Source organism: Catharus ustulatus, chromosome 1 (genome assembly GCF_009819885.2).
Source record: "Catharus ustulatus isolate bCatUst1 chromosome 1, bCatUst1.pri.v2, whole genome shotgun sequence".
Lineage (NCBI taxonomy): Eukaryota > Metazoa > Chordata > Aves > Passeriformes > Turdidae > Catharus > Catharus ustulatus.
The window spans coordinates 72,121,004-72,137,218 of record NC_046221.1 but is presented as its reverse complement, the minus strand read 5'-3'; the positions used below and the strand labels follow the sequence as shown (position 1 = coordinate 72,137,218).

The 16,215-nt window shown below is 36.2% G+C and overlaps 1 protein-coding gene across 1 annotated transcript in view; it reads left to right on the top strand.

Moving 5' to 3' along the window:
* EXOC2 (exocyst complex component 2) overlaps positions 1 to 16,215 on the top strand; it is a 133,371-nt gene that overhangs the window by 58,202 nt on the left and 58,954 nt on the right. Inside the window, exons 11-12 of the mRNA XM_033058326.1 lie at positions 2,423 to 2,541; positions 13,783 to 13,908. Coding sequence (XP_032914217.1) covers positions 2,423 to 2,541; positions 13,783 to 13,908 — 245 coding nt within the window. The remainder of the gene's footprint in view (positions 1 to 2,422; positions 2,542 to 13,782; positions 13,909 to 16,215) is intronic.

Below are 16,215 nucleotides of genomic sequence, written 5' to 3'. Positions count from 1 at the left end.
TTAACACTTACAGATCTTCTGTTTTTCACAAAGCTGATACCTGCTGTAGGGCTGCTGAAATAAGCTGATGTAGACTTTAACCTTTCAGTCCATGGTGCCAAACTTTAGCGTGCTCTGGAAAATTTGATGGCTTTATTTAGAAATCTTTTGAGATTTGGATGCTACCAGGGCTCCTAGTGTGTCTTGAGAATCCCAGTGCTTTTATCAGTTAACATAAAAGAAGCAGAGCAAAGTGCTGTGCAGGAGGCATCTGTAAAATTCAGACACCTGCATAAGGTCTTGAGTGTTTTGTGTGTGCACCAGGTGCAGTTGCGCAGGCCCAAGTGCTGTATTGGTGTCTTAGGTCCCTTTTGCATCTGTGAGTTTATGCCTACAGTGACCTGTGTGCATTTATGTAGAGTGCTTCTCATTCTTCTGGATGCTACATAAATATTGCCTATTAACTGGAATTGTTTTTTAAGATGGGTAGATTAGTGTTGTCTGTGTGTGAAGGTGGCGCTGGCTATTCCTTTCCTCTGTGACACTTGAAAACTTTCCAAAGCAGCAGCTTAACCTAAACCAGGTCATGGGACTTTTTCGAAGGATTCTTTGAAAGACTTATAGTTGCTTGTGTGCTTGATTCTCATTTTTTGTTTGGGGTTTTTTGGTTGGCTGTGTTTTATTGTTTCTTGCTTGGGTTTTTGAGGTTGGTTGTTTTGGTTGGTTGTTTTTAAGGTGGTTTTTTTTTTAGCCTCTTGCGTTGAACTAATTACTCTTTAAAAATACCCCAGCCTATGTTACAGCAGACTGTGTTAATGTAACCAAATGTATTCCACATGTAGAAGTATAATAAAGAAGAACGGGGAGTGGATGAATGTGGAATAATTTCGTTCTAATGAATCAACACAATCCCAGCCTAGGAAATTGTTAAATTAGTTTCGTTACTCTAAATATACATGGGTGTACTAGTGTAAATTTTCTGAAGGTAAGGTATGAAGTAAATTTTCTTCAGGGGACTTCAGCAAAAATGAAACTAACAAAATCCAAATTGTAAAATAGTTTGCATAAATCCTGCTGTTTTTATGAGGGTTTTTTCTTCCTTGATACACTTGTTTTGTATGTTTCTGAAGCTAAAGGCTGACCAAGACCTACTGTAGTTTTCTCCTTCAGATATTTAATGTTTATAATTAGGCTTCAATTCGTATTTTCCTCTCATTGTATTAGGTTATTTATACTGTTAATTATTTTATACTGTTCAGAAATAGTTTACCATAGCACTTAGGAGCCAAGCCGATGTATGTATTTCAAGACCAGTGGTAATTGTTTAAACTTAGTGCCTAGAAAAGACTAAAGTCCCCCATAACACTGAAAAGGACTTGAGTTCATAATTTATAAATGTCATCCTGTCAAAATGGTTGTGTAATTTTCTCATGCATCCAACCAATCCTACTTTGACAGTTTATTTTTTGTTCAAGTGCTGCAAACGTTTGTCAAAGAAGAGAATTCAATAGAGTCCTAATTAACATTAGGTACTATTGTAGTAAACCAGCTTTTGTGAGGAAGTAAACATTCCCTGCACTGCTTAAGAAAATATATCAGTATAGTTCATGTTGATAAGCATCTTGACTTTTTTAATCTGTCCCAAGTTTCATTAATGCAGAATATAACAGCATGCCTTAAACTGCAGAGCAGCTACCACTTCTTGAAAATACTCTTTTGAAAGTATTGTCATCAGTATTCTTGAGTGCCATACATGAGACTACATTCCTTTTGTGTTCTCTTCGAAATCACAACAGCTGGCTTCTAATACTCCTCTCTCCCTAAAGACAGACAGTGTTTTGCTTCTGCAAGTTGGAAACCACAATCCTTTTTGCTATCTCTCCCCGCTCCTTTTTTGTCAGACTGTGCATGGACAAAAAAACACCTGACAAAAACAAACAAACACAAAGAAAACACAGGAGCTTGATTTGCATAAGTTTGTGCATGCATGTGCTAAAATTAATGAGCTGGCAGAAATTAATTCCTTCTGTAATTACTTGTTAAGATTACATGATAACACAGTCATATACAGTAGGAAGAAAAATACTGTGTTTTATGTGCTTGAGATGCCATCACTGGTTCGACTCAAATCTGAAGCACTAAACTGCAACCTTGCAAATAGAGTTTCCTACATACTTTACTAGAGAAACAACTGGAAATACTTACTAATATGATGTTAAAAGTTTTTATTTCTGTAAGATTTTTTTGGTGGAATTTTGTCTCACTAATTGAAGAAGGGAGAACACAAAACTTTTGTTTGCAGTAGATATGAGTGTATCTTAATACCTATTCTTGAATTTTTAGAATTATGTAAAAAAGAAAAAGTATTTCTTAGTACTTGGTCTGTTTTAATGAGGCCTTCAGTGTCAAGTCAGAGCTGTGATTTTTGGACTGGATTTTGCAGATATCTTTCTGATCTTCATGCACCTGGGGACCCAGCTTGGCAGTGCATTGGTGCTCAACATCAGTGGATTCTGCAGCTCATGCACAACTGTAAGGAGAGCTATGTTAAAGAACAAAAAGGCAAGGATACATTTTTATTTTACCTTCTATATATATATATGTATATTTGACAGTTAGGAATTTGGCATTGCATTTTATTTTATTCTGTTGTACAGAGGATATTTTAGTTTTCCCCCTCCATTTAGATAGCTTTTTACAAAGTTGAAAACTGACTTAATTTTTTTCTTTATTCTGTTATAAAAATAAAACAGCAGTTGGAATTTTCTTTTTGCTTAATTTATATTTTTACATGGGAAAAGCATTAAATTTCAATTATTTATTCATGGTTTACTGTCCTCTTGAAACATTTCTTTGAGGTCATATCAAATTTGGATTGTTCTTGTATCACAAGATATTCTGTTAGTGTATGGATACACAAGACATTGGGGCGTGGTGGAATAATGCTTAATTCCTTGATGTGTAGTGAATGATATTATGTAGTCCTTTCTTTATGTGCAGTTTCAAAATTCAGATTACTGAATATTCACAGACAAGGGGAGATGGACAAAGGGGATATTTAGGCTAAGTTATTATTAAGACCAATATGAATACAGTGTTATATCCTGGTTTTGATAATGTTGCTCCTCAAAGAAAAGTGTAGGTATTACTTGCAGGCGTGGTAGTGACTTAGCTACAAATTAACATGATGTATCACATTAAAAAGCCTTCCAGCCGGTGGAAGGCTTCTAGCCTGACATTTCTAGTAGTAAAATCTGAAAACTGGATTTTCAAAATTAGGAAATAGAAGTAGTGCCTTGTTTCTCAAGAAGTCTTACAGAGTTCACTACCAGTTCTGAAATGAATAGCATATTGGAATCTGGCATCCCTTGGCTTATAGGTAACTCCCATGTTTAGTGTTAGTGCATGCATATCCCAAGCCAAATAAGGTATTTTATTCTGAGAAACCGCAAAAGTTTTGCTGAGTTGGAGCTGCTGTAGAAATGTGCTGTAAGTTTTCTGCAGAGGCTGTTGCACAGGTTGTGACATGAGGTATGGAGTTCAAGGAGTGCATCGTTTGTGACAACAGTGCCAGTAAGTTTTAGCTTAGAAGTGTGCACAGACCATCTTTGTTCCACTTCACGGTGTGAAGTGGTGTGTAACCAGCTGGAATGCCAACACTGTTTTCCTGGCATCTTGGTCAAAATTCAGAATGTTTCCCACCCCCCCATCTTCTTTCCTTGTCAAAAGCCCCATAAGGCACCACCATCAGCCTAACAACATTAAGTTATCAGGAGCAAAACTCACTTGTGCAAACAGCCATGGTTAATAGTTCTAAGCTTCCTTCTTCTCTCACTTGCAAAATTTTGCATGGCAGTTTTCCACATTTTTAGCAGGAAAAATAGAGGCATGATGATACTTAGTGCTTGAAACTTTTTGTTCTAGTAGTCTATATGATTTTGATATTCTGGCTCCAGTGAATGAGCAGAAAATGTGTCTAAATTCCTAGATTTGTCTTGAAAAATCTCAACATGTTTGGTATTTTTCTTGCAAAAACCACTTACCTCAACCTTAATGTCAAAGAGGCCATTACATACAGCTTTGTTTGACTCACAGCAGAGGGAATTTAAATGACTTGAATGCCTAGCAAATGCAAGTATCAATAGTTAATATTTGGTGCACATATGAAAGAAATGCTAACAGCTCATCAAATTCCAATCATTTTCTTCCTGTCTTCTATGTGGTGTTCCACTGATGATAGTTTTTTGTACAGGTTTTAAAATAATCAAGAATCAATCCTAGCTGATTGAATTTCTCATTTAGTATCTAGTAGGACAAAGGAAAGTTTAAGTATGATTTTTACTTTCTATAGATATTTAATTTGGGGATACACCAGGTGGGAGATGGAAAAAAGAAAACTCAGAAGAATTGGTCTTAACTGCCAAGTAGAACAACACTGGTTGTGATCAGAGTCATGGCATGCATTTTAATCTACTTTAATAGCTGTATGCTTTTCAAATAGGGGAAGTGTGGAGATTTACTTGGTTTGGTTATGCAAGACTATGAGATCTAATCAACTTCAGTTAGAAATGTTATTTATATGTTCATAAGTTCATAGGCTCTTTTTAAGATAAAATATAATAATAAGTTTTCAAACATTTAAGTCTTTCATTTAACACCTGCTTTAAAAATAGTTTTACTTTTTAGTTTATCGAACATTTGGAGGAGGAGATGGCTGGTAAGACTGGGATTCTAATGAAAAGGGCATTAAATTTTTTCTAGGTTTCCATTGTTTCTAGCAGATGGCAGTCTTCCTATTATGAGTGCTGGAACAAGCAGACAGCAATTGTAGTTCCACCTTGAGCATACCAGCTCCTTCTAGTTATTCTTACCTTAGTTCTTTTGCCAACCGAATCTGTGCATTCAAACTGATTGAGTCAAAACTTCTCAGCATTGTAAACTTAAACCTCAGTAGCAGATTGTATCTACTTTTACATTTCTGCAAAATTTTTCACCTTTTAACTGAGCTTGTGCCAAAGCATTTTGCTGCCATTTTATTCGTTTTGAAAGGAGAACTGTGCTCTGAGTCATTACACATGACTTTTACTATTTTAGATAGGTTTGGAATTAGACAAAGTCTCTTATTTTCTTACCTGGATAAGGTTGGGTTATTTTAAACCATTAGACATTCTGGACAGGATTTTTGCAGATGATTGTCAAACTGCAGACACTCTCAAAGACTTTCTGGCCATGATGTATTCAGGAAGGGAAGGCCAACACTGAAATTGTTTGTTAAACAAGTTAAAACACAGTCCTAAACATTTTCTAAGGAGAAACTTACTCCAAATTTAATCACTAGTACATGGGACACAATTGTTCCAGTTTCTCCACACAACTAGAGTGTTGGCGTTAGTCATTACAACTGAAATAATTTCATTTTCTTATATAGAAATAGTATCTTCTCCTGCTGTCATCTGTAAGAAGTTTTGACTTGCCCAGGCCAATAGTAATGACAGTCAGGAAAAATCCCCGATACTGACAAGAAGTAAACCTAGTTTTCTACATCATCTCTAGGGTCCTCACCTAATAATTGCCCTCTTGTTAATAACTTCAAGAGTCTCCAAATTGAAGGACAAGAGTAAGCTAATTGAGGTACCAAGGTAATGGAGTGTACTATCAGAACTTTGTGTATTAAAGGCATATAAATACATGTTTGTTTTAGGTTGATATCTAAGTATGCATTTTTGATCTAAGTGTGAATCCTTCACTACTATCACAAGATTTTTTTTTTTTAAATCTCTGGGCTTGGATATTACCAGAGATTAACTCCATTTTGTAAGAAGTACTCAGCAATTGGAATGATGTCCTAGATGTGCAAAATCTCATTTAATATCATAGCATGGTGCAGTCTCTGATGCAACCTGAAAGAAGAAACCATGGCAAATTTACATAACTGTAATGATCTTGGAGTTCTTTCTCAGATTTTATTTCAGGGGTCAGCAGAAATCCTGTGTGTTTCCAATACTGTCTGTTTCCAGTTAATCCAGTTTCTTTAATATTATTTCCAAAAACTGAAAGGGCATATCCAACTGTGCTAAGCTTTGTCAAATAATTCAGCATTGTGACTTAAAAAACTGACAACTGCCAACAGCAAATTGTTTAATTGAATCTTTGATTTTAATAGACATTGATCATCTATTATAATCTTATCATTAGTCAATCAGTTGCATTTATTTCAATGAGTGTAAGTAGGACAGGGAATTCTCTCAAGTTGTGTGTATGAAGCACTTCACAGCAGCATTTTGGCGTGTATTATTTTCCTTGAGGAATAACTCAGTGTGTGTATGGACATAGTGTTTCCCCTCAGTCTAAACGACCCTGTTGGTTTGCTGATTAATCTTGCATTATGTTGATTAATGTTTCATTATGTGCTAAGATATGGCTGTTGTTACTCACCCATCATTGCCTTTAGCCTATTTCTTGCTATAGCAGACCTTCCTCATGAGGCAAATAAAAAATGCAAGCATGTAATGTTCATATTATGAGAAACTGCTTGACTCCAAGCCCACATGCTTTAAGAAGTGAGTGAAAGTGCAGGTAAAACAGCAGGTCAGAATTTCTCCTGCGCTGAAGTATAAGTAGCCAGGACAAAGAGACCAGAAGAATTGTCAAAGGCATTGTGAGGCAGTATAGGGCATAGCCAAATCATAAAGCTCCCATGCTCCACTTCTTGTATTAAGCCATTCTCCTGCTTTTCTGATTATCACATTCTTTTGTTAAAGGTGCAGCTGTAGATGTGGGACCCACGTGCAATTGGCTGCAACTCTTATGTAGTAGTGCTTATAAATGTAGGGATTTTTTGCATTAAATAGAAAACTTAAAATGCTATCTGCCTTACTCATGGAATAGGCAGTTGTGCTCCTTTATTGTTTTAGAAAAATTAGTTTATTGTTATGAAGGTCTCCTGAAGCATAGGTAAATTAGTGTTATCCATCTAGTCATATCCCACTGTTTTTTCCACTGGGAGGACTTCAAGTAAGTAAAACCAGTTTGTTGCTGTTACTTAGTATATAGACATGTTTAAGAGGTGGTGATGCATGAGACAGAAAAAAATGGAAAAAGAGCATTTTTTTTTCAAGGCATGAATATAAAGATTACCATGGAAGAGTGTGTGCTCACCCAAAACAGTATTTATTAGATCTCTAGTAAGAAATATCTGAATGATAAATTGAATTGTGCTGGTATTTTATGGCTTGTATTGGCTAAAACCCGAATTGCTGCTTTTGACCTTTGATCTTATGATTTGTAGACATCTAGGGACTTTCAGTTCTGGTACCTGGATACTAAATAGTTTCCTTCAGTTAAGATTTTTCATATTTTTAAGCTGTAACTATACTTGGCAATCCCTCTATTATTAAAGCATATTTGTAGTTTTTCACTATGGTTTATGCTTCCCAGATTTGTTGGAGTGCTGGAAACATGGAGAACATAATGACATAAAATGACATGAAAATAAATGTAAATAAATGAGGTTTAGTTTAAAATTTTCCTGAGGCACTGGGCAGATAGCCAAAAGAAGTTAAGCAATGGGATTCTTAATGTGAGTATCAGGGATAGAAGCCGTGGAGGTTAAGACTGTTTTCTGTGTGGCCAGTGGTTATTTGCTTAGACTTTAATAGTGGCTTAGTCAGTTTCATGATCCTTTGAACTAAAATGGGTAGGGACTCCTATCCAGTTACCATCAAACTGGCTGAGAAAGCCTTCATTTCTTAGCACGTTGTTGCAAACTTTGTCAAGTCTCACTCCTACAAATTCCTATTAAACTTTTGCCTGTACCTTTGATGGTGATTCTTTGAGTGACCTAAATCACTCACCTGTGATGCTAATCTTTGAGATTTTGTGTAATATTATTGCAAATAAGCTACCTGTTAATAGCTAACCTGAGTAGAAACTACAGCTGTAAATAGAAACACTGACATGGTTGTAGTGTGATCTTTCTGCTACCCTTTGGTTTGCAAAATATATAATACAAAACTGATTAAAGTTCCCATTGGAGAACCAGCTCTTCAAATAGGAGTATGATACTGCAGTCCCTGCAATGTTTTTCTAATTATTATCATTATTTTTTTAGTTCTTATTGCTGAAAAAAGGTATAATTTTTGCAGCACTGAGTATGTTGCACAGCTCTCCAGATATTGTAAAACACTCTTCAGGGTTTTTCTGTGCCAGAGTAACAGCAGCTGTACTTGGTGTGAAAGAGAGAAATGGATGCTTAGACCATGTTGCTCTTTTTTTTGGTGGCACACTGAGATTCTATTCACCTTGCAATGAATGATCCATCTTTGTTAGATCAGACAGGCCGGCAAGGCTTGTGTCAAAAGGGCCTTTTCAATTTGTTATCCTAGCAGCTGGTTCTCTTCCACCGCCTTTGCTTACTGTACATCTGGAAGAAGAATTCTTGCAGCTGGGAGCCATTTCATGTCTAAACCACATCCCCTGTCCATAGCAGAAATACCCTTTTGACAACAGATGTCAAGCAAGCCCTTAATGGGTTATTAATTAAAAAAAAAAAAAAAAGGTGAGAGAGAATAAAAATTGATCAGTACAAAAATTAATAGCAGATTCACTTTCCTCTTTTACTACCTGTATTTGTAACTTTGCTGTAATTTAGAAATTTTAGTAGAATCCAGTATGTTCATGAGGCATTCTTATTTTATGTAATGCTTTAAATAATATTAAAGTACTATAAAGAGAGTAACTATTGATATTAAAAAGCAAGACAGGTAGCTTAAAATCAAAATTTTAAAGATTATTATGAATGAAGATAGATTGAAACTCTTCAGTGGCCAGAATTTTGCCTTTGTGTCTGCTCCAGTCTTCAGTACTTTTTCAGGCAATTGAGTTAAAGTGAGTTTTTCCAAAATTGCTGATGATCTTAATGTCTATGGGATCTAGTAAAATGAAGTAAATTTTATTTCTGTGCTGAGCTTGAATGCTTGGCTCTTGTTTTAAAATTTTTTGGCCTGAAGGGCTAAATATGCCAATAAGGCTTATCCTTAGGCTGTGAAATACTTAGAACACAACTAGAATAGGCCCAGTTATCCTTTTTGTAGTAAACAGTTTCATTATAAATGCATTTGCAGTTATGAAGACTAGCCTTAAGATTTAAACAAGCATTCATTTTTAAATGTCTCCCAAAAGCATTTTTTTCTATCAATTTTAATCTTCTATGCTCATCTCTTCTCTAGAAAAACAATCCATTTTCTTCTTGATCACTATAAAATGTAAGGTTAGAAAGAAAAAAGTACTGAAAAAAAAGAATAAAATGCAGTTATTCATCTGCTGAGCAGGTTGATTTTGCAGTAATTTCTCTGTTCCCCTAATTTCTTGCCTGGATAAATTGAAATTCTCAATGCAGTGTCATTGAAAGGAATCTTATCCTGATTGTGTCGGTGCGGGCTCCAGGCACTGTGTGTTTGGTCAACAAGCAACAGTGGGTGGTCAGGCTGCAGCACAGGACAAGGGCCTGCTGTGCACAGGAAAAAATGTTCAAAGGTGTTTAAGGCTAGTGAGGAAGTCTGCCGCCCTTCAGAGAGTCAGGAGGCTATAGATCAGCCTTCCCTCGCTATTGTAGCCTGTGAGAAAATTCACTGTAAGATACATAATGGGTGAGAATACACACTAGCTGTGTTCACCTGGTTGCACATCTTGTAGGGTCTTTTTTTTTTAAATTAATCTTACTCATATACATGATGCATGTGCTGTATGTACATGTATGTGTTGTATATGAGCAAGTCTGTGTAATGGCTGACGTTTGACTTAACATGGAAAAATTACTTAATCTAAGGTTGGTCACTTGCTGACAATTTTCTTTGTCACTGCAGGAAGCACTGGCACAATATGAATCCCCTGATCACCAGTAGCTTTTGGAAAAATCTTTACTGGAAGTCATGTAATTGGTGCACCGAGCTGGCAGAATTGCAGAGTAGCTGAGGCTGGATTATCGAGGGAGGCGAGAGATGTGTGACTCCTTCAAGAAACCTCTGCCTGCCAAACCTCGGGGCGGGGGAAAAATCCAGGCAGTTGTGGAGCAATGGATATTGCAGAACAATTTTACACTCAGTTTGGCAATAGTTTAGGAATATGGAGGTAAAGCAGCTTTTAAAATTTTGAATCTTTGACTGGTTTGCATATAATGGAAAAATTTATTTTAGGCAGGTTTCATGTCAGCTGTCCTTTTAATGGAGGTTGTAACGCACTGCTTGCCAAGAGTTTGCAAGTAACAATCCAAAAAATGGGGTTGAGGTTTGTTCATGAGCCACAGGTACTGCAGGAACAGAAATACCCTATAGTGTGATAAGCCTGCAGTTAGGGGTCAGCTCAGGTGGCTTTTGATTTACAGGAAGTTAGAGAAATGGTATCAAAAAGAATTGTGCTTTTACGGTGTTCTTTAGATTCTTATTTTGGTGAGATCTCACTGCACTAGAACAGAAGAAGAGTGAACAAAACCGCTGAACTATTTTTATTTCACACACCCTCTGAACGCGCACCTTCAAAATATCTGGGTACAAAAAGATGAAACCCACTAAAATCCTTTAAAAATAAAATAAAAGTAGTATTGAGATCCCTAAAACTTTGTATTTGCTCTTCTCTTGATTATATAGTTGTAAATGTAATATGGCATTAATTATACTTTTGTCATTACTGTGTGTAGAAGAAAATGTAGTACTTTTATTTTTCCTGTGTTTCCTTGGTTAAATATACACTTGGCACTGGAGTTACTGGCAGATAATGCTTCATGTAGATGCTGTATTTTGGAAAAAATACTTCTGTAGCTTCAAAGATGCAGTGTATTTTTTAAAAGTAAAGATCTACTGGGAATATTTTTTTCATGTTGTTTATACTTTTAAAACCTGTTAGCACAGTAAAAAGTTAAATTCTCAAACTCTTAAAATTGTTACTGTCCTACATTCAGGATCTAGGAATGTAAAAATAGTACACAAATCAAATACTGAGTGGGCAGTAAATTATTATTTGGTTAGTTTATTTAGGTTTATAAATATTATTGTCTGCAGTCCATACTACTATTAATTCATTGTATTACATTACGCTGCTAAATTTAAGCTGCTGGCTCCAGAGAGGGAATGAGTTGGGATAGAAGAAAAACTGTTTGTAAGTTAACTCTCACTTTTTTTACAAGATTTATGCATTAGTATGCGGTCTTCAAGCGCTATCTTCTGGTAGGGGGAAAGCAAGATCAACTTCACTAATGTAGTCCAGATGTTTATTAGTCCTGAGGGTATGTGTGCTGTTGTAGTTCCCTGCTGCTGTGTTATACTTGCTTGTAATGCTAGACAACCAATTAAGAAATTAGTTCATGTTAAACTTTCTTTTCCTGGTATGCCAGCAAACTGATGATGTGGTTTTTCTGGTGGAACAAGAGAGTATTCTCTTGTTTTCTCTTACTGGTGAATATATAAACCATTCAGGCTATGTGGGCTTAGTGCATCAGCAGCAATACAGCTACCTCGAGCAAGTGGTTTTAATTGAACTAATTCACATTAAGGTGTTTTAGTAGTGTGTCTGTTTTTCTTAATTCCGAGGTTTAATTGGCGCTGTCATTTTTAGAGACCATCTGTTTACAAGACATTCCTTATATTAACACGCTGACTGAAAGCTGAGAACTTAAATTCTATGCAGAGAGATCAGAGGAATTTTTTGTTGTAATTTTTGTGAGAATAACATTGTTACACTCTTGCTGCTGTTTTTTTAATAAAATGTATTTTAAATAGCAATGCCTGTGACAGTTTTGAGTTAGCCTTCTTGACATACTTTTTTTTTTTTTCCCAAATAAAATGCAAATATGTTGAGTATCACTCAAATGCTCCTGAAATCCCAGAAACTATGTGAGACACTTAAATTTTCTCAGGGTGTTCTACAATTTTCTTTTTATTCTGTGTGGAATTTCTGTAAGATAATTAATTTTATTTTTTTTTAGTCTGAAGAGGAATTAATTTGTTTTGGTTTTACTGCATTGTGTAAAGTGGCTGGATTGTTTTCCTGCATGCTGATTACTGCAGAGCTTTAGTTTTTTGCTTTCACATTATTGTGCATTTTTAGTTCTTTCAAAAGGAAAAAATCTTTCCATAAATTCTTGTTCAAACTCACTGGAGATCTTGTCTGTGGTGACACTTAGTCACTGCAGGAGATTCTATATTGCTGAAAATTCATCAGTTTTAAAGCTGTCATAAAGATGAGTTGTGTTTAATAATTGGTGTAGGAGTTAAATAGTGAACAGAATCACAGCACAGCATGAAGATAGGAAGGCTGAGTTCACAGAGTCAGTGAATACTGTGTGTCAATCACAATTGTGAATGATGTAGCAAATTGCATCTATTTACTTATGTGTCTTATACTATGAACAGTAAGAAGATGACTGGAAGACCTGACTGCTATTTTGGTAATGATAATGCTGCTGTGAAAGGCTGTAGGAAATTTCTCTAAAAGCCTTTAAAGAATTATAAGAGAAAGAACTTCTTTCAAAATGAACTAAAACCCAATACTGTCACCTATTGGAAGTTTGTAATAAGTTTTACAACACTTTATATTGCTCTTTAAGCCCCAGGTGTTCAAGTAAAGGGATTTAGGTATATCTTTTCTGCCATGCTGTTCTGACACTGGAATAAATGTACTTTGAATAGTTTTTGCTTCCTGTTCCTCCTGAATCTGAGTATTTCAGTGTTACAGCTGGTGGTCATCCTCTATGACCTTCCTGTTATTTTAAGTTAATGTAGGTATCAATGGAAAATATCAACAATATAAACTCAAATGCCAGGATTCTCACTACAAAATTCAGCATGAATTACCAGAGGCAGATATTTCAGTCTGATAAAATTATTTTTTGCATTGAGAACAATGAATCACTGATGTAAGCTCCCCAGTGATGATGTAAAATTGCCATTGCTGGAGGTTTTCAGCATTGAACTGGACAGGGTACTAGATGATCTCACCCTGGCTCCCTTTCCCATGAAAGGTTGGACTGGATGGTCTTCTGAGATCCTTTCCCACTTGGACTGCTCTATAATTCTGTTAATTTTGGTTCCTTTAAGTTTACTTGTTACAGCTCACCTGAGCAATGCTGAAATAGTTTTTGATGACTACTTTCAGAAATGTCTCTATAAGGTAAAATGCATAAAGCAGCAATTTAGATTTTTTAAAACTTACTGACGGTGTCACAGTACATTAAAAAATTATTATAGTCCTCTTATTCTCCCTTATAAGGTTGTTGTTCAAAATGCATATTAGATTCCAAGCACCCACCTCCATCAGATTTTGCAAAGGAAACATACCATTAGTTCATCTGATTGCTGATGGATGGATTTTTTTCTACCTGAGCTCCATAGAGACAAAACAGCTAAGTAATAGTTGAACACTCTGCTCTTTACTGCTTCATCTAGACACAAAAGAAACTTCTGCTGTTGAAAAGTGTATTTAGGACATACACCAGAAAAAAAACATGGGCAATGTCACTAATGGCATAAATACATATTTATCCATGGCTTTCAAGCTACTAATTTTAGGGCATTAATTATAAACAGAGAAAGATACAGACCAAAGAATGGCATTTTTCCTGTGGTACTTGTGATTTTGGGTTTGCGTTGATACAGATGAACGGATAGTCTAAATAAAGCAAGATTAAGAATGTTTTTGTAAGATAACATTTATATCACTGAATTAAATTAGAGTTCCACATGCAGCATTCAGTTTCATGCCAATTGATGTGCAAAATTTTTCTGACTTTTGGGTTTTTTCCCCTCTGCACAGGCAATGCATTGCTCCACAGCCCCATGCTGGACCTGGACAGTGATGTGCGTCCATCGCCAATTGGCCACCTCAGTCAAACTGCTTCACTGAAAAGGGGCAGCAGCTTTCAGTCTGGCCGTGATGATGGTAGGCATCTGTTCTGTTTGAAAAAAGGCTGCAGCCCCCACTGTCCACTGTGTGGTGTAGTCAAAAAGCCTACACTCTTGTGTGTTTGTTTTGTATTGTTACAAAATACAGTTCTTTCTTCTTATGCATCACTGTTCCTTGCTAAAGAAGTCCTCCATGTTTTCTGCAAGCAAAGAGCAGTTCATAAAATTCAAATTCAAGTTCAAAATTTACTTCTTAGACTGTAGTTAAAGTAGTAAAAGTCTTTTTTTCTACAAGACCAGATACTTTCTCTTGCGTGTATAGCCACCTGCTGCCTACTGAATTTTGCTTGTTATACCTTTGTATGTGTTTGCTAAGATGGTTCTCCTTGCATTTGTACCTTCTGTGACTTCACATATCTGGCTCTCTGATTCTTTAAACCCAAAATGGGAAACAAAATGTTTGACTAAGCTCAAGCAGTCTGTCTGTCCACAAGAAACTGAGGCCTTCTGTGTTGTAAGTGTCCTCAATACCCTTGTCCAAACAACTTCTTCTCAGGAATCTTTCAATGGTGACATCACACGAGACAGAAGACATACTTTTCACAGAATAGATTATTCCTTACTGAAATAGCTGTCCTGCTGTTACCCTTGTCATTTCTCAGCCCAAAGCCTTGCATGGAGGTGATAGCAAGTATTGCAAATCAAACCACTAAATTACTAATTGTTTCTGAGGACCATCCACTAACAATACTAATGCCACACTAAATGTAGCAAGCAACACCCAAAATCCAGTTTGTTTGAATTCTTTTGTATGAGCAGGGTCTTAATTGCCTGTATGGCTGACAATTCCACTTCATTTATTTTGCCTTTAGAGTCTTAGTTATGGATCTTTTACAAACTGAAAAACGTAAATTTTCAGCAAGTTTTGCATACTCTGTAGACACCAATTTAAACCAAGATTCAAAGGAAAACTGGAGAATTGGAGCACTATAATAATCCATCCCAATTTCCTAGAGGTAGAATGAGTTGCCTCTGAGTTGAGTTCCTTGGTGCTTAGGTGCACACAACCTCTGATAGCTCTGCCATCCTTCTTCTCTGAGTGGAGAGAAAAAGTGAATCAAGCAAAATAATTTAGGATGCCTGTGCAATAGCCGCCATTCCAAATGTGCCATGATGTGTTCTGTTTTCAGTTTGTTTCTGGATCTTTTTAGTTTTTGGTAAATTTAAGGAATAGCATCTCTAGGCTCTTTTGGTGATTTGGTGTGTTTGGGGTTTTTTTCCTCCAATATGTTTAACAGTGATTGTCCAAGATACTGGTTAAAGAAATCACCATTAATTCAAAACTGCAGCGTTCAGATGGCATTCAGCTCTTGCTTGAGCATATATTCCTGAGAATATATAAGTAAACATGAGAATGTATGTGTAAACAATAGACAATAGCTCTAGTTTCATCTTTAGAATGGTATAGCACAGATTATAATAGAATCAATGGAATAAAATATAGAATGGAGCTTTCTCTAGTAACAAAGTAGAAATATCCTGAATTTATGACCGTACATAACCTTTTGATACAATGTGTAGGTAGCTTATTCTAAGAGGTATCTACTGTCTGCAAGCTTGGGACTAAGCCTGAAATATGCTTCCTTGAGGGGAAAAGAATTTCATAGATGAAGTAAATCTTGCCAGTATGTTTCCAGTTACCAACAGACATCTCTGGTTATAACCTTAGATGAGTGCTGGAGCTTTTGGCAAAGATGAAGTGGTTTCTCAAAGGAGCTGATTTTTTTTTCGTTGGAAGTTGGGGTTTGTAAAAGCTACAGAGCCTCTGCTGCTGTAGCTCTGTTGGCACAGCTTCCTGATGAAGTCACAACTTGTTAATGAGAGTTTTTCTGCCACTGAGTCTAGACCAGTTCTTTGGCAGTCATAAACCAAGCTGGTGAAAGTATCTTACCTGTGTCCACACTAGGAGCTTTTCTAGTTGAGCTTTGACATTTTCATGTGTCCTAAACAGAGATATCATGCTCAACACAGACCATCTTTCCAAATTTTGGGCTTCCTTTATGATATTATTTTCAAATGCTAATTCAAAATGCCTAAACTTCTTGGCCATGAGAAGAAATTAATAGGACAGATACTTGATTCCCCAGTAAAGAAATGGAGCAATACATGATCCACACCTCGACAAATGGAAGCTGCTGAAGGCATGCGGTACTTCAAGGATATTCAAAACTGTCTACCAACACAATAAAGTAGTGAGACTGTGGTGAAGCCTACTATGTAATTTGCTATTAGGCAGCTATTTTTGCCTAATTGGTGAATTCCTGTTGTGTGTAGGCAACACTCT